Here is a 16,338-nt window from a genome sequence, read left to right on the forward strand (position 1 = left end):
CCAATATTTTCTTGCCACTATCTAGGTAAAACCTCCTGCATGCTATCCTAAGATTCCTGCGTGAACTTTGAGGCTCTTCCATTATGCTTAACATTTTCACTCTCCCATCCTTTTTTTCGTTTTTTTGTTTGGCTATTACTTTAATTTGGGTTCTGCTTAACATACAGTTGTGCAGATAAAGTTGGGGGCGGGAATTGAAATTGTACTCACCACTTTGTAACGGTTTTTAAAGTTCCTGTTACGTTTTGGATATTTGCCTTGTTTACCTTGCCTCTCCTCCCTCCCTTCTCCTCTCTTCATTATTTTTCCTCTGTAAGCTCCTCCAGGCAGCAACCTCAGGTTACCTTAAGCTATTCTGTGTTTTGTTATGTAAACTGACTAAGCCTTATAAATAGTAATAATAATATTTCCCGTGATTTCCATCCAGAAACAGTATAAAATTAATGCTTTGGGTTAATAGATTTAATCAGCAAAAAATCTTTTGCTAAGATACTTTAATTTATTTACTTACTTAATATATTCTTAGACTTCCTTTCAAGCATAACTTCTTTGAAGGTATTTTACCATAAAACCAAATAAAACACTCCTGACTAGGTGTTGAACGTTGTCTCTTCTAGCCTGTTTGCCCTTTGTTATTGTTTTTGTTTAAACCAATTCACAAACCAAGAACCTATAAAGTGACCACTAATAATGAACCCAGGTCGCAGAAATTACTGCAAATTTATGATGCTATTTTTGTGACATACAAATGGCATGAGAAGACTTGTTCTACTTATTTGTAGTATTTATTACCCTTATTATCCTTGTTTATAAAACTCAATAAAAAGTTATTTAAACAAAGAAAGAAAGAAACCCAAATTAAAACAATTCACAATTACAACCAGTTCATTCGCCCTCAGATATTCCTTTAATGCATTGCACCAACCCTCGTGCTCCTTAGAAACTGACCTGGCATAATGCGTTCTGAAATATATTTTTCTAACTGGGTTCGTAGCTTGGCCTCTATGCCAGGGTATCCATTAGTTCCGTTATCAACCAGAATTAGATGTGTATGGTTATTATCCAGACAGTACAGTGGGTCCCTCTTGAGGTCATCCATGATATAGGGTGCGGAATAATACATCTGGAAAAGACAGCCACATTAATAAAAATTAAGCTACTTCCACCAACTGATTACAGTTGTTGCGCAACAGGATACCTCTAGCCACCTATTATTTTACCTCTTAGAACTTTGAAATACTCTTCCGTACATATAGCAAATTTACAACCTATTTCCACACTCTTTGTAAATAGCCTCTTGTGAATCATGGTCATCACCTGCATTGCTCTTTCCTCTCTCATTTTTGTATTGCCTAGCCTGACCCACCTCCAAGAACCTGTGCCGTTTCTAAGCCCACTGCTGCCCTGGCAGTTTAAAACTTTACACCCTTCTCTTCTAAGTATACATCTACCCAGAGTTCTCCAAATTCCTAGAGACAAAATTAACTAAATTGCCTTCTGAATTATGCATTAAGGTTGGAATGCACTTTTAGCCATTTCATCAACAATACATCAAAATGCAGGACTGTTTAAGCTTCAAATAAATAAGCCAGGATATCAGGGCACACAAGGGTGTGCTTTAAGTAAAGAAGCCAACACCTCATTTATACAGCAACAAGCTACATTTATAGGGTTACATATACGAGTTGGAATCTAGGAAAGATGTAACATAACTGCAGGATGTTAATCAAGTTCAGTACCTCAGCACTGCAGTTTCTAATCAGACTCTCTCGGTTAGAGACCATCCCCCAAGCAGCTATTCCAATAGCAACGACATTCTCTTCGGAGCTCCTGCTGATAGTGTTATCTCTCACCACTTCCCCAATATACTTCATCAATCCATAATGCGTTCCCCCAGTGAATATCCAGGCCCCTGCAGTTTGAGAGTGCAAAGCCAGGCCAAACAGGGTCACGATGAATGTGTAAACTGTTTCATAGATTTTAAAACATTTAAGGAAGCTTCCCATACCTTGAATTTTGTGTGTGTGTATCACTATAACATGACTGTAGCCGGAGGGCAGAGGGGCAGCTGCTCCCCAATCAAGTAAATAAATAAAAATACCTAACTAAAAAATAGAAATTATAGGAAGAGTTTGACAGATTTTTCTGAGCGCTTGGGCTCAAAAGAAAGTAATTTAAAGCAACTGTTTTAAAACAGCAATTGGAATCTGCTAGACAGAGCCAAAGAATGATGACAAGTGGGTGTCCTGGCCATGTTTGTCAAGACCCCCCTCTTGGCCTCACTGGTGTGGAACGCAAAGGAACGCAGAGTGATACCTTTGGCACCAGCCTGGCTGCAGGAGTGTCAGGGACTGGCTGGATGAGGAAGAGTGGTGGGAGCCGCCTGCCCAAGAACCCCCCAGGGAGGACAAAGGAGATGACAATTTAGACCCCGGATTGTGGTGGTGGGACACTGAGGAACAGCCTGGGGAAGAGATGAGCTGGGAGGTGCTGTGGCATTTGAGCGATCAAGGTGGGTCAGGAGAAGGAGGCCCTTCAGGACAGGGTTAGAGGCTGAGAGCCACAGCATGAGCATGAGCCCTTGTTGCCCAGCAGGAAAGTCCCAGTCAAGAAGAGTCCTGCACGTTGTTGAGAAATGGGCCAGAGAGGCCCAGAGTAGGAGCCCACCCTCTCCATGCGGCCTTCATCTACTTGGGAGGGATCCAGAGTGAGAGGATAGAGGGGGAAGGGAAGGATCAGTGGTCAGTTTCTGCAATGCCTGAAATTGATTCCTAAAGGCTGGGGTGGCAATAAACATGCGGAACTGAGAGCAGGTTATGCTTCAGACACTGTCCCTCCTTTCCCCCATGCCTTGAGGCTCATTTTTAATTTTTGCTTACGATAAAGCAAGTGTTTTGGGAGGAAAGGCTTGGTTGTTTTACCTTTAGATTGTGCAATATAGATCAGCCTGCTGACTATCTTACGCATACGTGGCTTTAAAGCAAAGTTTTTTGCTCCGCCCGTGACAGAGATGATGAGGTTGGGTGTTTTCAGGTGCCAGTGCTGGGTCATTAGGTCGTAGAGTGTTTCCGAGTCTGTGTCACACGAGAGGCGAATATACTTAAAAGGGAGGAAAATCATATTTACAATAAGAAAAATATTCCACTCAAGCCAAAAGGCAGGTGCCTCATTTTGTCAAGACCTTCTCTTCTCACTCGCATGGCGCTCAGGATGCTGCCATGTCTGCTTTAAGCTCTTCAGCCAAGAGCTGGTGTAAATAAGACGCTGACTGCATAAAAGGCACCAACTTGTGCAAGGTTCTGTGATGTGCAGCATTTCATTTTAAGGATTCTTAATCGATGCACCAGCCCTATTCACCTTGGATGTCTTCTTTTATCCTTCCTGTTGGTGACTTATGATGAATGCCTGAGCCTGCAATCCTAACCCCACTTACCAGACAGTAAGTCCCATTGAACTCAACTCATTCTAAGAGCTCTTCAAAGTCAGGTCGGCATTTATCCCTTCATGCGTCCACTGTGTGAGTGTGCATGCAAACAGAGATTTTGCCTCAGTCTTCAATCTTAGTTTTAAACATCTACTCTATTCTTTCTTTGGTGCCAACAGTTATCCCAGCACCTACAAACTCCCCTCTGAATGTATCCAAATGGAAAAAGAAAATTAACAAGTTTCCTGGCAATTTTATTTTGAAAGACTGAGTACTTTTGGGGGACTTAATATTTCATAGAATCACAGACTCAAGAGAATTAGATAGAAAGAATAGATAAGACTCTCAGCCCCAAAACATTCTCGTCTTTTGAAATTAATCCTTTAGAAAATATGACAACCAAAAATCCTATAGAAAAACGAAGAGGACATTTAATTGACTTACTTTTCCTCTTTTGCCCAGATTTTCAAACTCAATATCACCAAAGGCATCCGTTGGGAATTCTTTAGTGTGCTTCTTATAATTCCATTTTTCATGGTTGCTCATCTGAGTCCCTTCTACATGCTGTGATTTTGCGTACCCACATTTACATAGATTGTCACTATCAAGAAATGTATATTGGGGAAGAGAAATAACAATTAACCATCAAAGTTTTTGTTTGTTTCCGTTTTGACAGGGAGCATAACAAAGTGATCTGAAATAATTCAAAAATCTAAATGATAAGGACATAAGAAGTCAAGGACTGCTGGCCAATTAAAGAAGGAAGGGTCATTGGTCTGTGGCCCCCCAGATGCTCTTGTGGGGCTGAAACTCCAAACATCCTTGATGGGAGTTTAAGTCCAGCAATACTTGGAGGGCTGTAGGTTGACTACCCCGATCTAAAGCTGGGAGCTGGAGGCACTGTTATACAGTGGTTCCGCTCCTTCCTCCTGGGCCATGTCCAGAAAGTGGTGTTGGGGGATGAGTGTTCAGACCCCTGGGCTATCACTTGTGGGGTACCACAGGGCTCCGTCCTCTCCCCCATGCTTTTTAATATCTACATGAAGCCACTGGGAGAATTCACCAGGGGGTTTGGGTTGGGTGTTCATCAGTATGCGGATAATACACAGCTCTACCTCTCTTTTAAATCAGAACCAGTGAAGGCAGTGAAGGTCCTGTGTGAGCGGCCTGGAGGTGGTTGGAGGATGGATGGCAGCTAACAGATTGAGGCTGAATCCTGACAAGACAGAAGTCCTGTTTTGGGGGGACAGGGGGCGGGTGGGTATGGGGGACTCCCTGGTCCTGATGGGGCAACTGTGCCCCTGAAGTAGCAGGTGCGCAGCCTGGGAGTCATTTTGGACTCACAGGTCAATTCTGTGTCCAGGGCAGATGTTTACCAGCTCCATCTGGTATGCAGACTGAGACCCTACCTGCCCGTGGACTGTATCTCCAGAGTGGTGCATGCTCTAGTTATCTCCCACTTGGACTACTGCAATGCGCTCTATGTGGGGCTACCTTTGAAGGTGACCCGGAAACTACAACTAATCCAGAATGCAGCTGCCAGACTGGTGACTGGGAGCGGCCGCCAAGATCACATAACACCGGTCTTGAAAGACCTATATTGGCCCCCAGTACGTTTCCGAGCACAATTCAAAGTGTTAGTGCTGACCTTTAAAGCCCTAAATGGCCTTAGCCCAGTATACCCAAAGGAGTGTCTCCACCCCCATCATTCAGCCCGGACACTGAGGTCCAGTGCCAACGGCCTTCTGGCGGTTCCCTCATTGCAAGAAGCGAAGTTACAGGGAACCAGGCAGAGGTTCTTACTATCTGACGTTTAGAAGACATCTGAAGGCAGCCCTGTTTAGGGAAATTTTTAATGACTGATGTTTTAATGTATTTTTAATATTTTGTTGAAAGCCACCCAGAGTGGCTGGGGAAACCCAGCCAGATGAGCGGGATATAAATAAGTTGTTGTTGTTGTTGCTTATCAGAATGGGATCTTCAGTCTTTTTCAAAAGATCTGGATTTTTTGGCAGGGTCTGATTTCTTGCCAGTAGACATAGCAAGTGCTAGAATCAGAAAGAGCTGGGATTCATTTCTTACAAATGTGTTCAATGAGTAGCAGTATGTACCGGTAAATGTTTACACTGGAGCTTGTTCAGAATTTGGCAATAAATATTTGCTTACATTGACTTGGTATCTTTAGTGAAAAAGACACACTCTCTCTTCTTAAAGTTTTCTTGAATGAAGTGCACCAGGTCCTATGGGAGCAAGATGTAGAAGAGTTGAGTGAAATCCGATTGCACACTCCTCAAACAACGAATTACCATCGTGTGTAATACACTCTTTGAAATACATACATTGTCTCCAAAAAGGTAATTAGCAAAGGTAGAGCTATTTTTACTTCACAAAGCACAAAAGGTCATCAGAACAGAATTGTAATGAAAACACTATTTAAATAATTCTATTTTTTAAAAAAACATTCACTTCACTGTTAAGTTTAACCTAGGTGATAGCCTTTTAAAAGTTCATGGATAGAAATTTTCTATAAATGCAACAAAACACAGACAGCTACTTAATATGACTCCAGCATGCGTGTGGATTTCACACATGGTGGGGTATACAGATCAGCGCTGGGCTTCCAACTCTGCCCCACTGTTCAAAGAACCTTCAGTGAGAACCAGGCCTCTGCATCAATATCAAATGGTGCTTACACTTAACAGTTTCAAACGTTCACAATGATAATTCTACATATGGTGTACTGTGTGAAAAACCAACACAGAACCTCAGATAATAGCAATATCTAGTATAATTATAACTGCATCACATAAACCCAGCAGAAAATGAAAATTGGGCTTCTCTTGAATTAACCAAAGAAGAACTGTGATCTCAAATTCTTGCCTGAAGGTCAGGGTAAAATAATTGCAACCCTACTTTAAAAAATATATTTTTATTAAAGATTGTTTAGTTTACAAAATACATGCATTGTCTCTTTTTTCAAGTTGTGCTTTCTAAAGGTCAGTATGATTTGTTATAAGACATCAGTGTTACATACAGTGTTAGGTTAGGAAGAAAAGAGGGGGAGGGGCATGGCAAGTGGGGTGGGGTCGGGTGGCAATGCTTCTATTCTTCTACTTAGTGTATGTTTTGTGTCACTTGTGTGGGTTCTCTTACTATTCGCTTGTTGTATTTCCTTGGTGATGAGAGAGGTTGGGGTGGCCTAGGGGGTGGCTGTCTTTGGTTGTCTTTGGTTGGCTGTAGTGAGATTTGTTTTTGTGTGTGAGAGGGGGGTGTTTGGATCAGGTTAGCCAGATTGGTTTGTATGCTGTCGGCAGATTCTTGTTGTTGTCTTGTTGGGCTGTATATGTGATAAAGGGGAGCCACACTGGAGTGAAGGTGTCTTCTTCTATTTGTCCCCATGTCAGTTTCAGTTTATTGGTTAATTTTCTAGAAAAGCTGTTTCCCATACTACTTGGTACCATTGGTCCATGTTCACTCCTGACAGGTCTCTCCAGTGTCTGGCTATGATGCTTCTGGCTGCTGAGAGAGGTGGGTTATGAGCTCTTTGTGGTGTGAGTGGGCATCTTGGAAGATATTTAGCAGGGGATTCCAACCCTACTTGTCAAAGAAAATATACTGATCAAGGGCTCCTCCTTTCAGACAGTATACAGCTTGCTAGTCTGATAGCTCACAAATGACTTGTGAGACTGATTGGTAGATTTGCACAAACTGTACTGTTCAGTTCTGGAGAACTGCTCTCTAGATGTACTTGTCAGCATCTGTGAGCAAGAAACCCAGGAAGGGACTACCTTGGGTCATTTAATGATTGAAAAAAAGGTAAGGCCAGGATTTCAGAAGACACGGAATATGGCTGGTGAAACTGTTGTTGTTGTTGCTGCTGCTGCTGCTGCTGCTGCTGTTGTTGTTGTGAATTGAATTTATATACCGCCCTATACCGGGGGGGGTCTCAGGGCAGTTCATTTATTCATTTAGATCATTGGTGAGGGACCCTTTTCATCCAAGAATCTGTGCACATTCACAGGCGAACTGCTACTCTTGTTCTTTCCTCTCTCCCTTCCTTCCTTCCTTCCTTCCTTCCTTCCCTCCATCCATCAACAATCTGACCCTTTTCAAATCTGTGCAAACTCTTCCCACACGCAACCTGCTACTAAGAATGGGATATGACAGACCCTACTTTACCCTCCACGACTAACACAACTAAACCAAACCTTGTCCATCTTGCCTAGAAACCTCTGTTAAGTAAAGGTTCATTATTCGAAACTTGAAATTTGCTGAGTTTCACAAAGAGAAAATCAAAACATAAAGGGAGCAATCCAACTAATTCACAGTCAGAGCACCAGAGTAGACACATTGAAACTAATGGACAGTCACATGTTATACCAAAGAAAATGGTAACAAGGGCATAAGATGATACCAGCTCTACACGTACAATGATGTCTAAGCATGAGGTCAACTCTGGACTTTTCTCTCAGCTGTAGCTGATTACTTGCCTACAGTATCTTGAACTATTTGCTGTCAGCTTTTACACAATACTCACAGTAAATTTAAAAGTAGACAAGCTCTGTAAATCCCAGAATCTGACCACTAATAAACAAAGGAAGTTCATCATCAAGTATATGCTTTCTCCATACACAGCACAGTCACATTTTGCATCAATCAGCTAATGAGCCTAGGAGGATTTTACAAATATAAGTTGAATAGAATCCTTCTACTTACATTCTCGCTGTATGATAGATCTGTGCTACGAGAAATACTGGAATAAAGACTTTTTGAGCTCTCCAAGGTACCATTCCTTCGACTTCTCATGGTATCTTCAAAATCTGAGTAACACCAACTGCCCAAGGAGAGAACCAAAGTGATATCTCTTACATTTTAAATGGAATTTTGGGATTCAAACAGTCATTTTCAAAAATTAGCTTAATGTGATTTCATTTGCTATTAGTTTTCTTTTTAATAATCATGACAGTGAGTTCCACATAAAGGTTTGGAGAGTGTACCATGATGTGTGGATTCTCTGCATGCCATCCACAAAGGTTTTCAGCCACTACCTTATCCTCTAGGGTCCCACCCATTTCTTATAGAAGTGTTTCCTTTAGTATAATGGTCTCTTCATTTTATTTTCAATAAAGGTTCTTCTACTTCAGACTGTCCATAGCTTCCTTCGCGGACAGAAATGATTAGTGATCTCTGAGCACAGCAGCATATTATAGCCTAAAAGACCCAATGTAGTTGGGACACATTGTGGTTCATTCATTTTTCTGTCCAATGCTTTGCAAACATGTCACCACTATTCAGACACACATCCCCTACTGAATACAGTAACCTCCCCACTGAGGTCTATTTTATTTGATAGGACAGTGATGGAGGTGATTAAATTTATTACATGCCCTTCTACAGCAGGTCCTAGGGTAACAAGGTAAAATTCAGTATTGAAAGCAGTTTAAACAAATTACAGCCACAGGTATCAGGTGGATCCTAAAAACACACTTCAGGCATCAAAGGCCAGGGGGAAAAGATGCATGTTCAGCATTCACTGAAAACTATAAAGTGAAGGTTTCTCTCTGATGAAGAGGGTTATGCAGACACCCATAAAAAGGAGAAGAAGAAAAGGTACTAGGAATTACACAGAAGGGGAATATTTAACCAAGTGTTAGCAACATGGCTGTCAAATGGAAGAGGGAACAAGTTTGTTTTCTCCTGCTATGGAGGCTAGGAGCCAAACCAATGAATTCAAGTTGTAAGGAATGAGATTCCAACTAAACACCAGGAAGAACTTTCTGCTAGAAAGAGCTGTTTGACAGCAAAATTGACTCCCTCAGAAGATGGAAGACTCTCCTTCTCTGGAGGTTTTTAAGCAGAGGTTGGGTGTCCATCTGTTATGGATGCTTTAGCTGAGATTCCCGCATTGCCGAGGGTTGGTCTAGATGACTGTGGGGTCCCTTCCAACTCTACAATTCTATGAACACATACCACTGCAACTGTTGATATTAGCATTTGGGTTTGTTGAATTGGCCTTGAGTGTGTGAGGAAATGCATTTTAAAACAATGAGTAACGTTAACATCCCCTATGAGGATATAGTAGAGTAGCTAAAGGCAGCAAATTAGGAAGACTATGGTTCAGACCTCCCCTTACTCATGAATTCACTAGACAGGCTTAGGCAAGCTACACTTTCTGAACCTCACTTCCCCTAGGCGTAATAATACACACACTTATTATTATTTTTATTATTATTATTATTATTATTCTTTGTGCACTCATAGTTGTTATACAAACTCTAAGTTTTGCTATTCATATTTCAGTTAAACAGCATCATATCATTACATTTCCAGAGATAGATAGATAGATAGATGATAGATAGATAGATAGATTTAGAGATAGATAGATAGATAGATAGATAGATAGATAGAGATAGATGATAGATAGATGATAGATAGATAGATAGATGATAGATGATAGATTTGTGGGAGCCCCACTCCCTACAAAAAACAGTCAGCACATACTAGAATGGGGGGGGGGGTTCCACTGCTTATTCAGGATTGTAATGAGAAGGGGCAAGGTGGGGTCTGAGTACGGCTTCCACTTTGCTTCCCTCTATTTCATGTACGACCTGCTTCCCTTCCCTTTCTTGAATTTCTCTTCATGCTTCTTTCTCAGTTGGCAAGGACCATCCCTAAAGATCATTTCCTCATATTCCTGTCTGCTACCTGGGCATTTTGCATTTTTTTCTGATTGGGTACTTCTCTTTATACCATTTTGCTATGAATGATATTGAAATACAGGGTCTCAGGTAGAATATCTGATGGATAAATAATGCAATAAAAAAACTAATTGTACATTTGAAAAATGTGAAAGCATTTTTTTCAATGGAAACCCACCAGTAGCAGGAAAATGTAAATGGATCTGGAAAGGATAAACAACATTCTAGTTCAGTGACAAAGTGTACTTGAGACTCAAAACACATGTGATGGCAGTAGCTCCGTGCGACGATCTGCCCCCTTCATATGCAAAGTGGAAGCAGGGAATGGACCTGTTGGAGCAGAGACTGCTGGACCTCGGCTGCCTGCTCTTCTTTCTCCCATAATGGCCCCCAGAACTGGAGTCACAGCTGACTAGAGGGGGGAAGTGGGAGAAAAGAACCTGGGGAGAAAGGTTGTGGGAGGAAAATGGACTGGTGGGGCAAGGTTTCAGATTTTCCTCTGTGTGTGCACCTTCACCTCTGCTTTATACAGTGGTACCTCGGGTTACAGGGACGTGGGTGGCGCTGTGGGTTAAACCGCAGAGCCTAGGACTTGCTGATCAGAAGGTCAGCAGTTCAAAACCCCATGACGGGGTGAGCTCCCGTTGCTCGGTCCCTGCTCCTGCCAACCTAGCTGTTTGAAAGCACGTCAAAGTGCAGGTAGATAAATAGGTACCACTCTGGCGGGAAGGTAAACGGTGTTTCCGTGTACTGATCTGGTTTGCCAGAAGCGGCTTAGTCATGCTGGCCACATGACCTGGAAGCTGTACGCCGGCTCCCTTGGCCAGTAAAGCGAGATGAGCGCCACAACCCCAGAGTCATCCATGGCTGGACCTAATGGTCAGGGGTCCCTTTACCTTTAACTTTACCTTTACCTTGGGTTACAGACGCTTCAGGTTACATACGCTTCAGGTTACGGACTCCACTAACCCAGAAATAGTACCTTTGCTTAAGAACTTTGCTTAAGAACTTTGCTTCAGGATGAGAACAGAAATCGTGTGGCGGCAGCGGGAGGCCCCATTAGCTAATGTGGTACCTCAGGTTAAGAACAGTTTCAGGTTAAGAATGGACCTCCGGAATGATTTAAGTTCTTCACCTGAGGTCCCACTGTACTTAGAACTGATCTGTACTGGGTTTGAACAGTTTACTATGGGTTTCCAACATTTCTTCAATGAAAATAGGGACGTCCTAAGGAAAAGTGGGACCTTCTGGGATCAAATAAAAAACTGGGATGGCTTTATTAAATTCAGGATGTCCCTGGAAAATAGGGACACATGGGTGTCTGATTTCATAAAGTCAGCATCAATTAATGATACCCCTAAAATAATTATTTAACTTGGTCTTGAGGTATGCCCTTGTTTCTGGGTTTATCCAACATGCTGTGTCCTCAGAACTAACACTGCTCACAATAAATCTATCCATTCAGTAATAGACTTTTTGAAGTATTTAGTCTTCTTTCTGACTCACTACAACACGCAGTATTTTGCTCAAAAGCAAAACAGACATTTCATGATGTGAACAGACCACCTTTTAAATATTGAATAACTTCATTTCCTTCAAGTCCTACTCCAGTCTCACCTCACTTTACAAATAGCTCCTTTGTCAGACTGCTTTGATAGTCTGATGCATCAAAACACTGTATCTCACTTCTCTTCAGCTATCAACAGAGACCACAAAAACCTCTCTGTCTCTCTCCTTTTCTGGAACTATTTGTACACACCAAAAAAGGACACCCTTGAAACATCTCAGCTATTTCCATTCTCAAGCATTTTAACAACAGCACTTACCAATGTACATGAAATGATACCGTTGGGTGCCATCACTGTGAAATCACTACGTTTCATAGCAACGCCATGGGGGGGGGGGTGTCAACCTATTGTAATTATGTACCAATTTGTCCTGTGTGCTCCATATTCCTAGCAGAACCCTCTGAGATTTGGCTCACACAAGCATCTTCCAGTTGATGGCACCAGTCCTTTCTACTTGGCTACAGCACTAAAAATCCATCAAAACATGGCACTACAACTTGACTATCTCCTGTGTAGCAGTCAATTATGCTCTACAATGGATTTCACTCTAAATTACTGCAAAGGGGGGTTCAGATGAGCATTTCCATAGCAACACTAGTGTCGCCTGGAGGATTTGCTACAGAACACTGTTGATGGTGTTGAAGCAGAGAGAAGGGGGGAGGTCTTTTCTGTATGGGTGGGATTCCTAAGGGCCAGTGTCACAGTGGATACATTGATAACATAAGTATATATTAAAGCTGCTAGAACGGATGAAGAGCTTTACAGTAACTTAGGATGTATACTCCCAGCAGGTCTACTTTCTATAACTGAGTCAGTACAGATATACGTCATTTTGATCAGATGTGCAATATTCCCTGCAGTACTGATTCTAGGAGAACTGTATCAGCCTGCCTAGGACCCGAATGTTGGGGAGGCCTTTCTTTCTGTCCCATTACCAGGGGAAGTATATTGGCCGGTCACATGGGACAGGGTCGCCTCAGTGATGGCACCTGCTTGAGGAATCCCCTCCTGCTGCAAGGCAGCACTTACTGTATTGACATTCTGGCACCAGATTAAAACTTGTCTGCCCAGGTTGCAAGTTCACTCCTGTAACTGTTTGTGCTTTTATGTTTTTTATTCTGGATTATTTTACTTGATCTCATTTTTCCTGGCTCGTTGTTTCTGTTTTAAATAATACTGTAACTCACCCTGCAATCATTTCATGAAGAGCAGGCAAAGAAAGCTTCTGAATGAATGAATGAATGAACATGGTTCTGCTAGTTTTCAGCAAAGGACAGTTTAAACAAATAAGCAAACAAAAAAAATATTGATTAATATTTATTTGGATAAAATCGCAAGGTGTTTGATTATTATTTTTTAATGACAGACTGTCTACTTGCAGAGGAAAGAAGAAGAAATCAGGATACGACTCCAAGGCAAGCAGTAGGGATGCCTGCATATATTTGCATGCACCCCATGAGAACTACTGAATTTCAGAATAGGGAGAACTCTTTGCTATAATAAGTATAAGCTGCACTAGCACCCACACAACAATATCTCACAGCAGTGAACATTTCAGTGATGAAAGCACAGGCACGCTATTGAATAACAGAAAGAAATATTCACCCTTCATATTTCAACCAACTGAAATCACCCCCCCACCCCCAAAAATGGTAACAAATCATTCTAGGTGGGTGTAGAGACCAGCCTTTTTTTGACCCAGGACCCACATGTGGCCCAAGTTATATATTTTTCTTTTTGTCATAAATTTACCTGGTGGTAGTGCTGCTACTGCAACTCCCCTTAGGTCAGGCCTTAATCCTGTGTAGAGGGTCCCAATCCAGGAGCTGAATACAAATAATTTTGATGGGCTTCCAAAAAGATTACCAGAATTTTCAAATCTACAGGGCATTTTGAGCTTAGGGCTGCTTAACACATTTGGATTTAAGAAATACATGTAAAATATTGTTTCTATGCTTCTAATGAAATTCCAGTCCCAAGATTTAGATTCAATTTCAGCAAGTGAGCAAATAGGTCATTTGGAAAATACAAATTCCAAAGAGCCAGTTGTATTTGCCCGCACCTAAGTCATAAATAATCCTGAATTCTGACCACAATCAATAGACTTGACACAGTGGATTTGCACTCATAGTCAGGAAAGCAAATTATTCCATCATTTTATTTTTAAAATTACCACCATAATGTAAGTTTCATAGTATGACTATTCTAGATAAAGTGTCCATACATTATTTGTTGGTCTGTCTCTGTCATAATTACTAGCTTCACCACCTGGTTTATTTAATAGCCTTAACACCCAAAAAAGAAAAAGAAACTGTGGACAGTACTTCAGTTAAGCTGGATGTGAAGATGATTCATTATTCATTCAAAGCTCAAAAGGATTTAAATAATTTCACTATCCACATGAATTATTTAAAGACAAATGTATTATAGACAGCTGGAAAAGTTTTGTGAATGAACATAGTGGCAACCTCAAGCCCATGCCATAGCTGTTTACAAGGATTTATATGGCTGAGTAGTATCACTATAAAATGCCAGATATACTCTGAAAATAAATGTATCTCAGCAGCACTCCTCAGGCAGGGGAGTACATATTTTCCCCTAATATTTGCCAGTATTTAGTAACTATAATGTTTTGTTCCTAACTAAACATAAATGGAAGCACACAACAGGCTACAAAAGCTTATTAACACAGATATTAAAGGAAATATTCAGCAGTAACTAAGGATAACTACTAAGATAAGAATGACCAGCAGTAACTAAGGATAACTACTAAGAAGCTGAAGGCAAAGTACAATATTACATACCTATTTAATAATATTAGAGCACTCTGCAACAGCTCCTCAGCCTTGGAAAAGTAGTGTGTGCAGCAGGAGGATTTTGACAGACTTCCACTATCCACTGCTCTGCCTGCCTGGTCATTTGTGTCATTCCACCTTTCAAAAGTGGGAGGAGCTGAAGTAAGGGGGGGAAATAAGGAGTTTGCAACAAATCACGTTGGTAATAAGTACTAATGGCAGGAGAATATTTGCAAACAATGTTGATAAGAATGGAAAGTATTTGCTTTTCATACATCTAAAAAGTGGAAATCTGCTATGATATAATATTTGCTGTTTCCAGTAAAATTGCAATCCCCACAAATACAAAATATTCCTTAAGGAAAATTAATAAGCTTGCATGACTGCAAGCTGGCATCTCACCTGCTCAATATTGATCAAGCTGTTAAAAAAAATCAGATATGAAAAGGCAGCAACCTGCTACTGACTGGAGAAGCATCTCATTAAAAAAATGTATTGGGGGGGGAGACTCTTAATAGGTGATTGACAGTAACTCTACAAAGCTTAATATTAGAATTAACTCTCAAAGTCTTAGGCTCAAGATATTTCGATTAGTTTTGTGGGTTGTTGATTTTTGGGGGTTGTTCATGTGTGCTTCGCTGCTTTGACATTTGGAGTGGAATTTAGACTTTACATAAAGCATGTAGATTTTATATATGCATCATCTCTACTTGTGCTCAGCTGAATACGAGTAAAACACTCAGCAGGAATTTGCTGGCAGTGTGCATTCATTGACACTATACCTTTTCTGACGCCACCCTCCAAAAGATTTACTCCGAGCCAAAGTTCTGCTCAAAGAAAAATCAAGAGCACTGTGGGTAAAATCATGCAAGTAGAATTATACAAATATTAGTTATTTGATCTAAAAATAAGCAAATGTTATTCAACAACATGGAAAATGCACTCTACAGTATTAGTCATCCTTGTTTGTGACTGAACATGGATTCCTATGAACTTCCTTTGACTCCATCAGCAGGCGTCTTTTTTGATGAGATCCATTATCCATTATATAGCCTCTTAAGTAATTAAACCCATTTCAAACATCTTAGGTCATAAATGTACAGAAGCTTGATATTTTTAGGTTAAGTGCTATCTGTTGTTTCAAAATGCTATGCGACTAAGCTCAGCTGTGAAATTTTTAATAAGTGAAAGTAGCTATTTTTGTAACAGGTCAAAAAAGGTTGCAGCTCCAACAATTACTTCATTATTGCTATTATTTTGCAACTATAAAAAGGTACCGTTAGGTCCAGCTGCAGACGACTCTGGGCTTGTGCGCTCATCTCGCTCTATAGGCCGAGGGAGCTGAGCCGGCGTTTGTCCGCAGACAGCTTCCAGGTCATGTGGCCAGCATGACTAAGCCGCTTCTGGCGAACCAGAGCAGCACACGGAAACACTGTTTACCTTCCCGCCGGAGCAGTACCTATTTATCTACTTGTACTGGCGTGCTTTCAAACTGCTAGGTGAGCAGGAGCAGGGACCGAGCAACAGAAGCTCACCCCGTCGCGGGGATTAGAACCACCAACCGTCTGATTGGCAAGCCCTAGGCTCTGTGCTTTAGACCACAGCGCCACCAACTATACATTAGTACATAATATTTTAATACTGGTTTTACATTTTCTCTAAATGCGTAGTCACAGAAACTCCTTTTAACCCTTGTGTTGGTTCCCTAATGCATCAGCAGAGAAGGTGCCGATTTCTGCTATTTTTTTCTTCCCAGTTGCAGACTAAAGCTGGGGCACAAAGGGCTGCAGCAGGAAGCCCTTTGTTAATTATCCTCAGTCCTCATAGAATCATAGAAATGTTGAGTTGGAAGA

General features: G+C 41.3%; 1 protein-coding gene across 5 annotated transcripts in view; it reads right to left on the reverse strand.

The window, feature by feature from the left end:
* TRPM8 (transient receptor potential cation channel subfamily M member 8) overlaps window positions 1–14,638 on the reverse strand; it is a 52,902-nt gene extending 38,264 nt beyond the window's left edge. For all 5 annotated transcript variants that reach the window (XR_013989389.1, XR_013989390.1, XM_081016096.1 and 2 more), the window contains exons 1-7: window positions 14,495–14,638; window positions 8,141–8,258; window positions 5,591–5,664; window positions 3,869–4,025; window positions 2,922–3,099; window positions 1,740–1,912; window positions 949–1,123 (exon numbers count right to left, since the gene is read on the reverse strand). Coding sequence is in view for 3 of the 5 variants with exons in the window: in XM_081016096.1 (XP_080872222.1) it covers window positions 949–1,123; window positions 1,740–1,912; window positions 2,922–3,099; window positions 3,869–4,025; window positions 5,591–5,664; window positions 8,141–8,230 (847 nt within the window). In the remaining 2 variants the exon portion in view is untranslated. The remainder of the gene's footprint in view (window positions 1–948; window positions 1,124–1,739; window positions 1,913–2,921; window positions 3,100–3,868; window positions 4,026–5,590; window positions 5,665–8,140; window positions 8,259–14,494) is intronic.
* Between the last annotated feature and the right edge of the window lie 1,700 nt (window positions 14,639–16,338).

Source organism: Podarcis pityusensis (assembly GCF_964106645.2).
Source record: "Podarcis pityusensis genome assembly, chromosome: 1".
NCBI lineage: Eukaryota > Metazoa > Chordata > Lepidosauria > Squamata > Lacertidae > Podarcis > Podarcis pityusensis.